The 18377-nt window shown below is 38.3% G+C and overlaps 1 protein-coding gene across 1 annotated transcript in view; it reads left to right on the top strand.

Annotated features, from left to right (window-relative positions):
* Positions 1 to 17845, top strand: part of WDR49 (WD repeat domain 49) — a 152515-nt gene extending 134670 nt beyond the window's left edge. Inside the window, 2 exon segments of the mRNA XM_082459466.1 lie at positions 54 to 200; positions 17343 to 17845. Coding sequence (XP_082315592.1) covers positions 54 to 200; positions 17343 to 17404 — 209 coding nt within the window. The 3' untranslated portion in view covers positions 17405 to 17845.
* The last annotated feature ends 532 nt before the right edge of the window (positions 17846 to 18377 follow it).

Here is an 18377-nt window from a genome sequence, read left to right as displayed (position 1 = left end):
ATATTATACTTTTTTGTTTTTTCCATCCTCCCTTAAAACCTGCCGTTGTAAAGGCGGTTTTAGGTCATTAAGCATTGGAAACTTGAAAGAACTACCTGAAGTGAATAAACCAGCTTTTCTTCTAGACCCTGAGAAATACTTTAGGGAAGAGCCAGAGGAGGAATGTCCCCAAATTCCAGAGCTTCCATCACTTTCTGAAAGTAAGTCCTCAACCATCATACCACGTCCATCCTCTCTCCCCACGAAACTCAACCAATGAAGAAAACAAAGTAGAAAAGCAGGAAAGTAACACGGGTTTGCCTTGTAGGTTGCAGTGAAATGAAGTGTGGTTTGACTGCTAAGATTTATAGCTCAGCTGCCGATCTGTGTTCTCAGAAAGCACAGCCAACAGGCCAAAATACATAAGAGGAATATTTTTGTTTTGCCACTTTTCTGAAGTCAGAATGCCATGAATATATATCATGAGTCTGCTATGAACGAGAACCCGTTCCCCCCAATAATCTTACTTTTCAGATCTGATACCAGAGAAAGAGGTATCCTAAGGCGGCTTCAGGACAGAGTCTCTGACAATCCGGTTTTGTTCTTTTCATGTGAAACACTATAAATAGCAGCTACTTAAAGTGTATTGTCTTAGAGCCTTCCAGCTGTTGTGCTGGGCTAATATGATGAGTCGACAAGAAAGCTTAATTTAGAAAACAGAAGTGAATGATCTCCGAGGATTTGGAAACAAGATGTGCAAAAGAATGCTCTATTTTTCGCACTGGTATAGGCTTCCGAGTGTCTGAGAATTTGAAGAGTAATTTCTGTACAAACATCCTACCAGCAAAGAGGGACCTGACGGGAGTGCAGGCGACACAACCTGTTACTCAGCGAGGCACTCAGAAAGCATATGGACACTGCAGGAAACTCATTTAAAATAATTAATGAAAAGAGAAGTTTTTCAACTTGTAACAGTCAAAAGATCAGAACTGCACTCGAACCATCTGAGATCTGTGGTTTCTAAACTTTTCAAATCCTCTGAGATGGGGGTTCAACATCATCCTTGAGAAATAATAACCCTTGTAGGAGGGAGGCATTTATGTCTACACTTGGGGAAGTTTAAGCCTCTTGTCTCTGCTTGGTTCCTTATAACAGCTGGTCAACTTTTTTTTTTTTTTTTTAATTCCACTTGTAAACAAGGTACAGCTGTCATTTCTCACCGCTATATTTCCAGTCTAATTATTATCAGCTTCCTTTGCTTTTTCTCAGTTTCTCTTTTCTAAATCTATAATCGTTCATTTGCTCTCAGGAGGATCGTCTATGATATCTGCTCATTTCTTCTAAAAACATGAATCCACAAACGTTAGGGCTTTAAATAACCTTTAGTGCATCTGACTGGGCTTTCAGTCTATCAGCCTACTGCTTTTTCCCCAGGATGATTCATCTTCAAGAATAAAGATGGGGAGGACTTATCTTGTCCTGCTGAGTCACAGACGGAAGAGAATGTGGGGAACAGACAGTAAGAAAAGATCCAGGGAGCCAGAACAAAGTGTAAAGACAGCCCAGACAGAGAACATGCACACAGGAGGAAACCAAGATGGAGCAAGGAGTCAGAATAGAGGCTAGAGAAATAGGAGAGAAGGAGACTGCAGAAGCTGGAGAGCCAGGAAGTGGGAGAGAGCAAGGGTGAGGGCAGCAAATGCCTCTCCTCAGCCCTGGGAGCTCCTGTTTCTGTGAGGAGCCTTGCACGTTCTGCAGCAGGAGAATTCTCCTTCATCTGCAGATAAATTCTCCTCATGGGCAGGGAGGATGTGTAGGGGAAGTTGGGGGTGAATGGCTGGTTGGGAATACTGAAAATACAAAAAAAACTCTAATACATTTTCAAAGAGAATTTTTTCTCCTGGATTTCTTAATATAAAATTTTCCTATAATTTCCACACCGTTTAAAAAAGATGTTTTCTCTCTTTTGCTTTTCTATTTTCTTCTCCAGCTTTTCTTCCTTTGCTCCCTTTTAAATATTTCCACTCATCTGCCTTCTCTGCAAGTGAAAATAGTTCCTTTTTTAAAAAGCTTCACCGACTTGAGGGAGAGACAGATGTAAACTACTGAGGACAACAGAATGCATGACACGTGCCACCACAAATGAGGTTCTGTGGAAGCATCAAGGGAGAAGGCAGATTACCTCTGCCTGGGGCATGAGAAGGAATTAGTGGAAGTCACCTCTGAGCTGGGGCTTAAAATGAGTAGGAGTTCAAAGGGTGAGGGAGGAGAAGAGGAAGTCAAGATCAAGGAAACATAAGGAAAGACGCATTGTGGATGAAGTAGGGCAGGAGTCCAAATGATTCCAAGCTGGCTGCAATGGGTGACTTCAGATGGTGCCACGTTGACTGAGTTTGACACAGATGAATAGAGTTGAGTTTGGAATGTGCTGAGTTTGAGGTACTGGTGTGCTATTTAGAAATAAAGATCTGGAGAATGGGAGAGGATGGTAACATGCTCTGCATAATAGCAGTCTTCAAATAGCTGATGCAGAAATCATGTTTGCTCATGTGTTTATTTAGCCTTCCTGGTGAATATTGAATGCCTTCTCTGTGCTGACCCTTGTGCTGGGTGGTAGAGGCACAGAGCTGACGTGTAGAGGCACAGCTTTCAAAGCTCTTGAAGACTAGTTGAGGGAACTAGATAAGGAAACCATTATGTTTTACATCAAAGGCTATAATAGAGATAAGCACTGGGTACTGTGGGATCACGTGGAGGTTCATAGATGATTTTTCAGAGAAACCAGATTGTGTCTGAGCTAGATATTAAAAGTTAAATTGATATTAGTTAGGTAAGAAAAAAGAGGGACGATATTTCTGGCAAAGGAACAGTATATGGATGGTGTACTAAGGGAGCTATGAGTAGTCCCAGATGGCTGGGTTCTAGAAGGGACATGATGAGAATTAAGGCCAGAGAGGTAAATGGGGGCCAAATCATGGAGCACCTGGTGTACTGTGTTAAGGACTTTGGTATTTATTTTACCAGAAATGAGGAACCATTGGAGTGTTTTAGTCAAGTATTCTGAATTATCCCATTTTATCTCTTCTATTAATTCTTCAGTTTTTAGATCTCTTTGTGTTAGCCTTTTAGTGATTACTCTAGAGGTTACAGTACTTTATTTCTTTTCGGGGTACTAGGCTTCCATCTGAGATTATTTTCCTTTATTCAGAAGAAATTTCTGCAGTATTTCTTATAACGTTGGTCTGCTGGTGAGTAATTTTCCCAGCTTTTATGTGTCTGAAAAATGCGTTTATTTTATTCTGACTTTGGAAGGATTTTTTCACTGGGTTTAAAACCCTAGATAGCAGTTTTTTTCAACTCTTTAAAGATACCATCCCATTGCTTCCTTGCTCCTATAGTTCCTGTTTAAAATTCCACTCTTCATATTATTGTTGCTTCTTTGAATGCAATCTTTTTTCTGGCTGCTTTACAGATTTTTTTCTTTATCCTTGTTTTTTAGCAGTTTTATCACAGTGGGCACAAATATGCTTTTCTCTGTATATATACTGCTTGGGGTTGATAGGAATCCTTGAATACATCTTTCTTCAATGTTGAATAATTCTCAGCTATTATCTTTTCAAATATTGTTTCTTTCCAGTTCCCACTCTCCAGTCCTTCTGGGACTGCAGTTACACATACGTCGGATTTTCATCATATCACAAACATTTCTTATGTTCTTCTCATTTTTCCATTTTATTTTCTTCTCTGGGCTTCATTTTGGATATTTTATATTGACTTATCTTTGCATTCACTAGTCCTCTCTCTTTTGCCAGTCTCTTTTAAACCCATGATATCAGTTCCCAATTTCAGATTTTATATGTATATGTGTGTATATATATATGTATATATATTTCTAAAATGCCATTTGAATCTTGTTTATATATATTCTGATACTCAGTTGAAATTACTTCTGTTTTCATCCATTTTGTCCAAATTTTCTCTCTGTTTTCTTTAACATATTTATAATAATTTAAAAGTCCTGGCCTGCTAACATCAGTATTTGGGTGATCCTTGGATCTGTTTCTAATGTCTTATTTTTTCCTCTTGGTTATTGGTCACATTTTCCTTCTTTCTTGCAAGTCCTGTAATTTCTGTATAATTTTTTATTATATGACAGAAATTATGTGTTAAAGATCTACAGATAATGAACTTAATGTTTTTCCTCTGAGGCAGTGCACCCTTTCCTTAGCTGGACAGAGAGCATGAAGGGTGGATCATGTTAAACCAATTAGGGATGGAGTTCGGTCAGTGCTGGGTTATGGCTTTGGTTAGACTTCGTTTACTTTCAGTTTCAAATGTTTGTTTTAGGCCTCTCCCTGTAGTGGAATACTGTGAACGCAGAAAACATTAAGCTGCCTCCCCAGTCCAATCCACAGCCTCCCACACTACCCCAGCGCTCAGAATATGTCCTGTGGGGAACCCTGGCCACAGTTACAAAGTTGCTCCAAATTCCAGTCCATCACACCAACCCACATAGTCATCAAAAGCTCTTCTGATTTTCCCTTCCCTTAGAAAATCTCTCTGTCTATGGCAAGCCTGTTTCTTAGCAATGCCCAGACATGATTAATCCCCAAAGGGAAGAAACGATTTGGCAATCTCAGCTCATCTGAGAATGGTTCTACTATCTCATGAATTTTAATTTGATAAGATTTGTTTTCACAGCTCTCTGAAGGCTTTAAGAATATTATTTCTGTAATTTACCTTTTTTTTTTTTTTTTTCTATCTGGTGCAATGAGAAGGAAGACCTGCCACTACTTATTAAATCCTATCCAGAAACAAAATTCCTGTTGAAATGTTTAAGCAGGCAAGTGACATGACCAGATTTGCATTCTAGAAAGCTTTCTGGAAACTGTGTAGTTGATGCATTATAGTGGGGCTAGACTGAAGGCAGTGTATGTATTAGAGTGGTGGGAACTTGTTGTATGACGCAGCTGTCTTCTTTTGAATTTTCACTTTGCCTTCTACTAGATGTTTATATCTGGATAAATTAAATAAGCTACAAAGTCTCAGTTTTCTCATCTGTAAAATGGGGCTAATGGTACCTGCTTCTTGGAGTTGTGTGGGTTAATTTTAGCACAATGACTAGCACATAATAAGCACTCATAAATGGTAACTATTATTATTTTGAAGATAAGGGGACCCTAGAAAGGAAGTAACTATTAATTTGAGAAGTGTTACAGAGATAGAATTTAAAGGATTTTGTGCCCTGATGAGATGTTAAGACATGTATGACTATCAGGTTTCCAGCCCAGATAACTATGTCAAAGAGAGACAATTACTGAGAGAGGAAATATAGGAGGAGAAGATGATTTAGAGTTAGTTTTCAGAATATGTTGAGTCGGAAGTACCTGTGGGACATCTACCAAGAAAAGCTAACACTTTTCCAAGAAACTGACTATAGTAGGGAGGAAAGAAAAAGAACGGTAACTGAAGAGCAACTATAGTCAGCAGCAACTACAGTCAAGGCATGTTTTAGAATTAATTTTATTTTTCAGTTCATTTTTTCTTCCGATTTTAGATATAATATACGCACATTATAGAACATTGGCTAGTAAGCAGCAAAGAGAATTCTAAAGAACACAAGAGTAGAAGATCTAAAGAGAAGCCACTGCTCCCAGGCCTGAGATAGACCAGGGAATATGTCCACCTAAGCTAGGGCAGAGACCCAGACCTTGTGCAAGAGGGCTTATCGCTGTCTTGCCACCTGGCAAGGTGGCAGAGCTGTTGCAGATGGAGCTTGCAGAAATCTGCTCTCAGGGGCGTCAGGGGAAGCCATCCACAGGGAGGTGCTGTGTCTCAGAACTGACTGCAAAACCATCAAGGGGCTGCAGGGGAGGCTGTTCACAGGGAGGAGTCACACTGGCGGCCCTCTGCTTGCCTCCTGGGGTATTACAGAAAGTCATTCATTGCATGCTGGCAGACAGGTGGCACTCTGCTGCAAAGTCACCTGGGAGGGTGGCAAGGGAAGCTGTGGCTCTGGAAAAGCCATCCTTGCATCACAGGAGTCTGGAGCTGCAGAAGGCATTGGATGACCTTGGTCCTGGGGAAGTCATGCTGTAGGACTCTAGTGCTGGAGGAACTGCCCTGCAGGAGCCTGGTGAGGGGAGCACCTGCTTGGAGAGCACTCCATTTCTCCTCCAGTGTCCCTCTAGTGCCCTCTAGTGACAGAGCTCAACTTTGTACCAGCTGTCAAAGGAGAACCATTTACAAGACTCTGGTCCATTATCACGCAGCGAGCAGTGAAGAGTGGCTTTGGAGCTCAGGGGCAATGCACTGATCATTGGCATAGTACCATCTTCCCTGGCTATTCATGCTTTTTATCCCACTCCTGGTCCTTTACATTATTTTGTAACCTTTGAAATCACAGTCATTATTCCTACTCAGTTATAAGGTGTTAATTGTTATGGTTGTCTTTTGGAGAATTTCCATTTATAGGATGAATAAAACTTGGAAGACTCAAAGCAATAAAGGTATAGTAAGGGCAAAATTTCAAGCATAAACCTAGCTTCAAATCAAGACTCTACCACTTGCTAGCTATATGACCTTTAGCAGGTCAGTTAAACTCTCTATGCCTTAGTTTCTTCAACTAATAATGGGCATCGTATTAGTTACCGTCTTCATAATGTTGCTGTGAACATTGAGTGAAATAACCCATGTGAAGCCCTTAGCACAGAGCCTGACACCTTCTTTATTGATGGTATTTTATCATTATTATTCCACTAAATGGCTCTATGTTATAGGAATTATTATTGCCTCTATTTACTATATAAAGAGTCTCTGGCATAGACTCTGGGGGATAGAAAAAAGAGTTTAAATAACATACCTAGTCTCGCATAGCTAGTAAAAGGTGGACCCTAGTTGAGAAGTGTCCCTGTTTCACAGGTGTCCATGTTATTAATATTTCTAGGTACAGCCTCCCTTGTTCAAATAACGTTGAAATTGTAGTCCCTAGGCAACCTATTCTTATGCGGCTTTCTAATACCAGCTATTTCACTATAATATTACCTATTTTTATTACTTTCATTTAAAATTGTTCATCTCCTTTTTCGTAGGAGGCTACTGAATTTAAAAATTGTTATTATAAATGAGCACTTAAAAAAAAATCTCAATTACTAATATATGCCCTCCTCCACACTATCATTACAGAGTCTACCTTAAGTCTTTGCACTGCATTTTACACACATTCCTGAAATCTCCATAATTACAGTGTGCTGAAGGTTATTTGGCAATTGTATGATGAGAGGCATTTTGCCAGACTTACTTTCAACATTCTAAACTACCGCTTTGGAACTTGGGACAGTTTTCAGACACTTCATAAGCCCCAGGTGACTTTTCAGTTTTACCTACTGTGTTTTTAATGTTCTTTTGTATTTTCTTTCTTTCCCTTTCAAGTTGAAACATCTTTCACACTCTCTCTTTAGCTTCCAAGTTGTTCCCCGTGGGTTCTCAAACAGCTTGAAACCCCTTTTTGATACGCTTTATTCAAAAAACTGGAATCTACTTAGAAGTGGCTCTGGGTCAGGTTTTGCCAATAAATTCCCCAGAAGTCATCATATTGCACCTATAAAATCTTTAAAACTTCCAGCGTAGAGAAAATGCTGCATTAGTGATACCTCAGGTGAATTGTTTTGTTGTTGTTGTTTGTCAAAGACAAAATGTGCAGGACAATTAAAGAGATGATTTTATTCAAGCTATTGCAACAGGGAGAATAGTCATTAAAGAGGAGTATCTCAAAAAAAGGAAGGGGGCTTGAGCTATTATAGAGACAGGTTAATGAATCCATGAGTCTTATTAGACTTGGGAGGAGGGTGAAGAGGGTCTTATTTCAGAATGAGAGAGAGAAGAGTGGTCCTTTGCTGTTATCTGTTTCTGGAATGCAAGAGGGTCGGGCCATTTCTTAACTGCCTCCACTTTCTAGTTGCACAGGGTAAAGGTCAATGTTGTCAGCCCCCTTACTTTTGTTCAAGATGAATGATTACCGCTCATTGTTGAACAACCCAGAGGTGATCATGAATCTTCTGGGTGGGGCAAAACAGTGTCTGAGAAGTGTCTCTCAGGGATTCTTGTTGGCATTGCTTCTGTAGAACCCGTTGAACCAGATGTTAGGAGGGGGGGAAGTTCAGTTGTTTTGGTGTTCTGGAGGTCCTGAGAGCAAAGGACAGCTGCAAGGCAGCATAGAGTCTGAATAAAGATTTGGGCTGTCAGGTTTTAGTTCTCAGTTTTAGACAGATGTGAGAAGAATTGAAAAAGTTTGGAGGATTGTGGCCAGATATTGAAGAAAAGTGGGAGGATTGAAAATTTGGTAAGAGTTGATAATTTGTGCGAGATAACTGTCCCTGACCCAATTTGCAGGTAGGTACAAAAACTGGTGTTTCCAAGGAAGCAGAGCAAGTCAGTTAACACTCTACCAGATGAGACGGAGTTTGCATATCCATGGTAACCTGCAATTTACAGAGAGGGGCAAAATAGTTCAAAAATGGTGAACTCAGCCAGAATCTGCCTACTCAGAAGGGTGTGCTATAGACAATACTGGTTTTTCATTGATATACAAACTTACTCTCTATAATTCTTAAGCTACAGGTGAAAAGTATACACACAGGATTTTAGTAAAATCAACCTTATATATCTTTGCTTTAAAATACTATCTTAAATCTAGTACCAGTAAAGAAAAAGAATCAAATATTGTGGAAATCTTCTTACTTGAACAAATCATTAAATACAAGAAGAATGCATTTATAGATATAGTCATTTTTAGTAGGAAATGAGAGATTTCTACACATGATTCATGCCAGGAAATCTTAGATAACTGAAGATCCAGACTGAGCACAAAACTCAGAGATATCTTAGAAGTAAAAAAATCCTTCCTATTATTTTATATCTTTGTTTATATGATATCACCATAATTTGAGTCCTATAAAACAGAAGTCATTAACATGTGAAAAACATTTTTTTAAGAGATTCAACAGATGCTTCACATCATATGTCATCAGCGAAATGCAAAGTGAGAGAACAATGAGTTATCGCTACACACGCATTAGAATGGCCGAACTCCAGGACGCTCACACCACCAAATGCTGGTGAGGATGTGGAGAAACAGGAACTCTCATTTATTGCTGGTGGGAATGCAAAATTGTACCGCCACTTTGGAAGGCAGTTTGTCAGTTTCTTACAAACTAAACATACTCTTAACATGCAATCCAGCAATCATGCTCTTTGGTATTTACCCAAAGGACCTGAAAACTTATTTTCATACAAAAGCCTGCACGCAGATCTTCACAGCAGCTCTATTCATAATTGCCAGAACTTGGAAGCAACGAAGATGTCCTTCAGCATGTGAATGGATAAATAAACTGTGGTACATCCGGACAATGGAATATTATTTAGCACTTAAAAAAAAGAGCTGTCAAGCCATGAAAAGACATGGAAGAATCTTAAATGAATATTATTAAGCAGAAGAAACCAATCTGAGAAGGTACACACTGAATGATTCCTACTCTATGGGATTCTAAAAAGGCAAAACTATGGAGACAATAAAAAGGTCAATGGTTGCCAGGGAAGGAGGAGAAGAGGTGAATAGGAGCACAGAGGATTTTTTTAGGGCAATGAAAATACTCTGTATGATATTATAATGAAGGATATTTGTCATTATCCTTTAAATATTCTTAAAATGTGCAACACCAAGAGTGAAACTTTAGGTAAACAATGCACTTTGGGTGATAATGAAGTTTCACCAAGAGTGAAACTTTAGGTAAACAATTCACTTTGGGTGATAATGAAACTTTAGGTAAACAATGTACTTTGGGTGTAGATTCACCCTTACTAAAAAATATACCATTCTGATGACTGATGTTGATAACAGGGGAGGGTTTGCATGTGTGTGGGCAGGGGATATATGAGAAATATTTGTACCTTCCTTTCAATTTTGTTGTAAAAAATAAAACGGCTCATAAAAAAAAAAAGTCTTAAAAAAAAAGTTGAACAGGTCCCAAGCACGATCGTTTAAGAGCCATATGAAGACCACTAAAGCATTCTGATAAATTCTCACTACTCTGCCAACAACCTGTTGCTTTGTTACCTGATTGTTACACAGTGATGACTGAAATTAAATGACAGCCTGGCCATCCTGATCTAGAGTCTATATTTAGGAATTAGAACCTTGATGTCAAAATGCGGGCAGTGGATATAGCCTGGGCGTCACCCAGGAGCATGTTAGAAATGCAGCATCACAGGCCTCAACTCAGATCTATGGAATCAGAATCTGCATTTTAACAAGATTTCTAGGTGATTTTTATGCACATTAAAGTTTGAGAAGCACTTATCTAGAGGACTTAGAATAGGATGGAGGATGTGAATTGAAGAGAAAGTTTTCAGAATACCGTATATTCATAAACTAACAACAGCTGGTCATTGCAGTGCTGTGTTTACATAGTCGCTAAGTCCCTTCTTGCCAGGGTGCCTTTGTGAGGTTTGCCACTGTTGTTCATCTGATATATAGTTAGTCTCCAATTAGGGGGCAAGGGAGGGATCAGATGATAAAGATTAACTTTGCTTTATGAAAATCACTGAATCATTTTATTTTAGTGAAAATGTTTGAATAGCTTCATGACCACCACGTCTTTCATTTTCATCGCTTTTAAAACACCTCTTGGTTATCATTATAACAAGCCTTGTTGGGCAGCCAACTATAAAACGAAGTGATTAATGTATAATGTCATCTTTTCCCAAGTAGGAAATAGAGAACATAAATGGTTACCAATAACACTTGATGTTAATTTTTAAGAGCAGGGGTTGCGGTAAGTGGATGGATATATAGATAAATGACATGGAGGACCAGCCTTCTATTACCATAATAGAGTCCCTCGGGTCTCTGGAAGGCAGGAATTCCAAAGTGTGAGGAGTGATCCCGCCCCTTTACAAGCCTGGAGGTATCTTCATTCATTTGCTCATTTATTCAACAAATACATTTTTGTGACCATCTTCTATGTAAATACCAGACACAATGCTGGGTGCTAAGCATATATGGGGTATAAAGACAAACAAGGTCTTTGCTCTCATTGAATTTATCACCTAGGGTCATGATAGACAATAAATAAATAACTGAATATAAGAAGATACGTTTGGATAGTGATATTGATAAAAGGTACAAGGAAAATAAAGCAAGACAATGTGATGGAATGTGACTAAGGGGGGGGGGCATCAGTGAAGTTCTCTTTGATTGTTGGGCTGAATCCTGAAAGATAAGAGGAAGCAGTTCCACAAAAGAATGGGGACAGAACATTCCAAGGATGGGAGCAGAAGTGTAAAGCTACTGAGGTGGGAACAAGGTTGGCGTATTCCAGGGTCAGAAACGTCAGTGTTGCCAGGGTAGAGTGTGAGAGACGCTCATAGTGAGCACGAGATTTGGGTGGAAGAATTAGGGATCCGTTCATGTGGGATGAGGTAGCCTGGGCAAGAAACTTGGGTTTATTTTAAGTGAGAAGGAAGCCCTTAGAAGCTTTAAAGATGGGTCCATTTGGACGCAATGAGTCCAAATACACTGGCTGTTACTCACCCTTCTGAGTGAACTACTCACCAAGATTCTAAGTAAGTTGTTGGACCCATAAGGCGAGAAGTTTAAGGCTTGAGGTCCCACATAACACCTATGTGGGAACTTGAAGGTGCTTTAAGATAAGCTGTATATTTGAATAAACATAAATTTTCTTTTCAAGGAGTATCTGACAGACTCCAGTCACAAACTGCAGGAACCTTGACAAACCAGTCTATTTGTCTCAATAAGAATGCTTCGCCCTTCACGATGATTCTGCGTTAAACAATGCACTTTATGGCAAGTGTATCAGTCAGGGTGCAGGGAACAGAACAAGCAGGACCATGTATTGAAATTTATGACAAGGAATTGCTTTATGGGTTTGTGAGGGCTGGTGGAGCAAGTCCAAAAGGAGTAGAGCCGTCCACAGGCGGTTAAAGGAGGAGGACTGAACTCCATGGGCACAGGCAGAAGTTTTGTCCAGTGCTGGCATTTCTTTTCTGCCTTAGGGAAGCCTCAGTCCTGCTTCTAAGGCCTTCCAACTGATTTAAGTCCGGCTTTCCCAAATTATCCAGGATAATCTCCTTACTTAAAATCCATTGATTAGGGGCTTTAACTATATAGGCAAAATTTCTTCAGAGCAACACTTAGATTAGTGTTTGATTGAATAACTGGGAAGAGCCTTGCCAAGTTCATCAAGAAAACACGTCATCACAGCAAGGTTAAAGACATTCTTTGATAATCTTAAACAGGTTCAATAAATGGTTAATGGTTTCTCACATGTATCATAATCCACGGCAGACTCACTTATATGCAAACATTATGCCATTAACCCAGCAGATGCTGTTACTCTGAATAGTGAGAGGAATTGATGACCATTATTCATTTAGAAGGTGTTAGGTTAACGACATGGCTTTCGCCACATAAAGGAGATTGCTAGTGAAGCTAATGTAGATTAAGTTTTATAAGCCTTATCTACAAAGTCCCTTGTGAGTATTAGGAGTTGCTGGGGGTTTTAGGGTGTTCTGGGTGAAGAGAGGAAGCGAGGTTGCAAGCAGGAATCATTTCCAGGTAAGCATTTCAGGTGCCTTTCCTAAAAGAGATCTGAGAAGAAAAGGATTCAGCTCTACAAAACTCCAGTAATTTGTTGAGATTTATTTTCTCATTCTAAGTACATAACCTCTTTTATGAATAATTTTGTGTTTGCAATTTTATGTTCATTTTCTTAAAGAAAGCTCCCCAAATTGTAAGCTTCAGGCCCAGAAAACAGGTATCTACCCTTGCATATGAATTGCATATGAATTTTTTATCATTTGTTTTTTAACTCAGAAAAATAAATTATCCCAGAAAGATTACCCCTGTCAAAGAACTTGCAAAGGCCTATTGGTTAGTTATTGGTTTAATTGTCCTGAAACCCAGTCAATTACAATGAAAATTCCTTGTCTAGTTGAGAGACAAATCTCAGTAAACCAGCTAGGGTTTATTTCAGAAGTAACATTTTGGCTTTCACAGTGGACCTCAGGAGAGCTCTGAGGCATTCAGAATGCCTTGTGATTCTGATGTGCTTACCTTCAGACAACAGAGGACAGAATCAACTGCTAATGTGCAGAAATCCACACTATCTTGTACCGCTGGTGTTAGGCAAGTGGAAAGGGTTTTCATTTGTAACTTTGCTTATGAGGTAGGTCCAGGTTGCATTTCTGTCTTATCAAAAAACAGAATATGCTGTTTTTCATATACTTTCTTATATGAAAAGCAGCATATATTCACACTGATCAAACATTAGAACATATAAAAAATTGTTCAGTGAGAAGTCTACCTCCCTTCCATGATGCTGATCTGTCCAGTTCCCACTATCACCTATTTCTGGCAACCACTACTGCGAGTGTCTGTGTATCCTTTGAGGGTTTCTTCGTGTATCTATGATTTTAGATTTTGATCCCTGCTTTCTTTTGATTTTGATTTGCCTGGTATACTTTTCCCATCCTTTTATTTCAAATTTTCAGAATCATTTTATTTTAGATGTGAATCGGGTTTTTTTGCCTTTGATCCAACTAAAAAACCCATTTTTTAAAATCATGAAATTGAGCACATTTAAATTTGTTGTTATATTAGACAGTTTGGTTTTGTATTTCTCATACTCTTTTCTGCTATTTACTGTTTATATATTTTTTGAAGTTTTCACTGGACCTGTAATCTTTTTCTTCGTTTTTATTTGGGGGTGGGGGGGTGGGTTTATATGTTTGTTCTGGTAGTACTTTTATACTTATAGATTCATATAATTATAATTGTTGTAGCCCTTTATTTTTCTAGGGCAGTAACAATTAAATCCATGCTAACTGATGATAAATGAACATGTTTCGTCATTCCCCTCCCCCTCTTCCACCACACAATTTTGTTCAATAATATGATTTTTCTTTGTGCTTTTGTTTTGTTAAATTTGCTTATCCGGCTATTCCTTGACTTGGTGGTTTAAGTCCTTTGTCTCTCAGCTGTTACTGATCTATCATGAATGAAATTTCTTTCTTACTTTCCCAATTTTTGTTAATTGTATCATTTCTACGTTGTCAGGCATGTGGCATTTGCCTTCTAATTTGTCATCCTAAACTTTATGTTGTTTTAATCTCACTTCTACGTTAAAATATATTTGGTGCTCACCACCAAATCTTTTCCTCAGTCATTTCTCAGTTTATGTTGTATTAATTTCCTCAAAAAGGACTCTTGGGAACAATAGTCCATGAACTCCCTGCATGTTGAAACCGTTGGTAGTTTTCAGATTTGATGGGCAGTTTGGATGTTTATAGTATTCGTACCTCACATGTTCTTTCCTTACTTATCTTGTGGGAGTTGCTCTCTTTACTGTCTACTGGTATTGATCATTGCTATGAAGATATCAAATGCAATACATATATTTCTCTTCTTTTGAGTGACTTGATCATTTTGCTTGGTTGCCAAATGATTCTGCCTTTATCTTTAAAGTCTAGTAACTTTAGTAGGATATGCCTTGTTTTTGACTCTTCTATTATTCCTGGCACAAGTTATGTCCTTTTTTTCCCCCAGAGCAAGAAAAGTTAGGTCTTTTATTTATATCCTTTTTGCCTCCAACTCCTTCTTTCCACTAGACATATCATCAAACTCCATCTTTGCCACAATTTTAAAAATTGTCCCAGGCCAATAACAAAGATTGGCTATCTCTAAGCTATATAAGACATAAATTATACCAAGAAATACCAAATTTACCAAGAAATAAAGGGATCAGGATTTTGGAAAAGTGAAGACACATTAATAAAACTGATTGTGTTTGGAACTGAGTTACCAAAAATGCAGAAGCAAGGCTGAAGCTCCTGCAGCTTCACTGGTCATTTAAAAGTTCCAAAATATATGCTATGGACTGAACTGTGTTTCCACAAATTCCTAATCCCACAGCATCGTATAATGTGACTCTATTTGCAGATAGGGCTATTAAAGAGGTAATTAACAGTATGTCCTTTCTATATATGTCAGGTTGTCTCTTATTTGAGGAAAGTTTTATTACATGACACTTTAAAATATTTCTGCTTAATATTTCTTTCTTAAGGACTCAGCCCATTTATGTATTTGTTAGGTTTTTTTTTCCCCAATATCTATCATTTCCCTCTAATTTGTTCTGTTTTTTATTTTCATCTTATTTTTCTCACTCGTACACTCTACGCTTCCCATTGTGTTACCATGCAGTCTATTCTCACTTGTGATATTTTTTTCCTGAACTCTGCCAGCTGACATTTCATCACTTCCCGTCGTGTCTTCATCTCATCCCTGAGATGAAGGGACTTTTGCTCTGTGATCTTCTTTCGTAGAGACAGGAGCGTTTTCAAGTTTTAAAATTTAATTTGTGGCAAAATTCTTAGTAACAGTATTTATCCAAGGGCAACATGTTCCTGGTGGCGATATATGTATTGATTAGTTTTGCTGCTCTTTTTAAAATTCATTTTGTTTAGTTTTTAATTTTGCTTGTAATACATTTATGCCCATGCTATGCCAGTTTTTAAAATTTACCCTTTTAATCAATTATCTTTAATGAGTTTGGTTTTCTTAGACTTGAAATTTGTAGCAGGTCCCTGGGTGAGAGCCTGGGACATGGGATCAGTGTGGCCTTCAAGTTTTACAACCTACAGAGGCGAACTGCTTTTAGCAGAAAATGGCTCGTGGGTGTGATTCTTTATATAGTCCTGCCTCATATGTTTCGCTGAACCAAATGAGGTTGGGGAGAGCTTTTGCTCCCAGCCTTCTTCACCCCGTGTAGCATCCGTAGATATAAATGAAAGATACCACATTTGGACCGCAGGGTGAGCCCCTCATCTTTAGTGAGCATCTCTTTACCAGCACTTTCTGAAATGCTGCAGCTGCTGCTGGCCTTCTTATACTCTCCATGCGGATCGATTTATCTTGTGTAACTTCTGCTCAATCTCAGCTGTTTGGCTACCCTTCTTCATGTTTTGTAGGCTGCAGGTTACATCTACCTTTGGGTTTTGCTGAACGTGAAATTTGTTCACGGAGTTACTTCCCCTCATTTTCTTGGTTTTTCTTGTATAATATCCAAGAGCAAAGGGGGCAAGATACTGACTTTTATAGTTATGTTTGTAAGAGAAGTGGAGAGTTTTTTAGTTTTATTTTTAATCCAAATATATAAAGATGCCTCTATACTGTGAGGTTATTCAATGTTAATGTAGTTTCTTTGTTTCATAATTCTTGGCTTGGTACTTAAAGTGCCCCTCAGTCCAGCTCCAGTCTCATTCTACTTTCCTCTCCTTTAGGTTAAATTGTACTGAATTACTCAGAGTTACCTGAAGAGTAGCTCTGTTTCTCCATACTTGTATTTACTTTGTTCCTTCTAGTTGACATTTCCTTTCCCCCTTGCAAACCCTTCCTCATCTCCATAGTCCTCATTATCAATGAAAATCCTCTCTGGGCTTCAAGATCTATCTCAAATAGCATCCAATTCTTAAAACTTTTTCTCTGATCTCTGCGTATTGTTATAAGCTCTTTATATGTTTAACCACAATTTACATTGCTCATATTCTCTTAGAATGGTGTCATATTATAGATGACATTTTGGTTATTTGGCTACTGCTCCCACTTTCTGCCATTTGGGAGGAAGCCTGTGACTTAGTCATATTTGTGCCCCATTATGCCTGAGCACAGTACGTAATATATTTTCAATAAACATTTGTTGAAATGACAAAATTTAGCAAAAGGCCAAAATTATTTTTTTGAATGCGTGGCACAGTTTCCTCCCGCTTCTCACTGATGCACGTATAACCATTCATGGGGATAATTTGGCTCTTTTTCCTCTGAAGCCACAGATCCCTGCAGGTCAAACTATGTTATAAGGATGTGATTGCAGACGTACTTGTTTAGTCATGCAGACAGTCAAACTGTGTGTTGATGCTTTTAATTGTCTTATTTCAATACAGAATAATTTGTTCTTTGCTTTTTATGAGTCCTTGATAGCTGTTAAGTAGATTAAAAAACAAGAATGGAAAACACAAGCTTCTTTAGACTTCTCCCGTTAAATGGTAGATCTCTACCCTGTTATAAATACATTAATAGGACAAACTCTGTTAAAATTTAACTTTTAAATTTAAATTGAACTAAAAGGAATAGCAGAAGCTTAAGAGGAAATTTTCCCAGAGCACTCTTGGTTTTAAGAACATCCACATTTTGAGAAGAAGTGAAGTTTGAAAATTTCTCCCCACTATTTCATTTAATTGGATCTTTTGCCAAGTATAGTTTATATGTCATTTTCTTCATCATTTTGTAGCATTGAAAGCAGTATTTGATGAGAAAAGCCTATTTCCCAAAGAAATTCTGGATCGTGAATGAAGAACCAGGCAATTATGTCAAGACACAAGTAGTGATCTGAAGATAAAAAGGAATAAGAAGCCATTCTAATTGAAAGAAAAATAAATATTTCATGGTCACATAAAGTATGTATATAAAATGCAAAAAAAAAATGGAATCAAAAATATTGCTCCAGGCTTCCGTGGTGGCGCAGTGGTTGAGAATCTGCCTGCCAATGCAGGGGACACGGGTTGGAGCCCTGGTCTGGGAAGATCCCACATGCCGCGGAGCAACTGGGCCCGTGAGCCACAACTACTGAGCCTGCGCGTCTGGAGCCTGTGCTCCGCAACAAGAGAGGCCGCGACAGTGAGAGGCCCGCGCACCGCGATGAAGAGGGGCCCCCACTTGCCGCAACTAGAGAAAGCCCTCTCACAGAAATGAAGACCCAAGACAGCCAAAAATAAATAAATAAATTTAAAAAAATATTGCTCCTTTCTTTTACTTTATATTTGAACTTCAGGAAGCTTCATTTTGAAACAATGTTTTAGTGCTGCTTTTATCCATCACCTTTCACTTTCTCTACATTTTAATAGAAAAATGTGGCTAAAGAGGGGGGCAATAGCAATTGGTATTATCTATTCTCAAGTGTTTTTATATAAAAAATGTACAACTCCAGAACAAAGTGTTCTAACCAGTCACACTTCTTGTTGCTCCTATAGATAAATATTTTTGGTCAGTTTTCATTGTAAAATCAATTTGCATTGAAATTAAATATGTACTGACACAGTGAATATATAAACTTGACTTAGAAAAGCATTCAGACTTATATACACTTTCTAGATTTTTAAAAAATGATTCTGATAATGCATTTACACCTTGTCAATAGCAGCTATTACTATTAATTTTTAATGACATATTTATCCTTCTATGTACTTCTTGAGAAATTACTGCATATGTTTTGCTTCTATACTTTGTTATACTATACTCTAAAATTGAGAGGCATGGCACAACCAAA

The sequence above is a fragment of the Balaenoptera physalus genome (genome assembly GCF_965194825.1).
Source record: "Balaenoptera physalus genome assembly, chromosome: 4".
NCBI lineage: Eukaryota > Metazoa > Chordata > Mammalia > Artiodactyla > Balaenopteridae > Balaenoptera > Balaenoptera physalus.
This window is presented reverse-complemented; position numbering and strand designations above follow the sequence as displayed.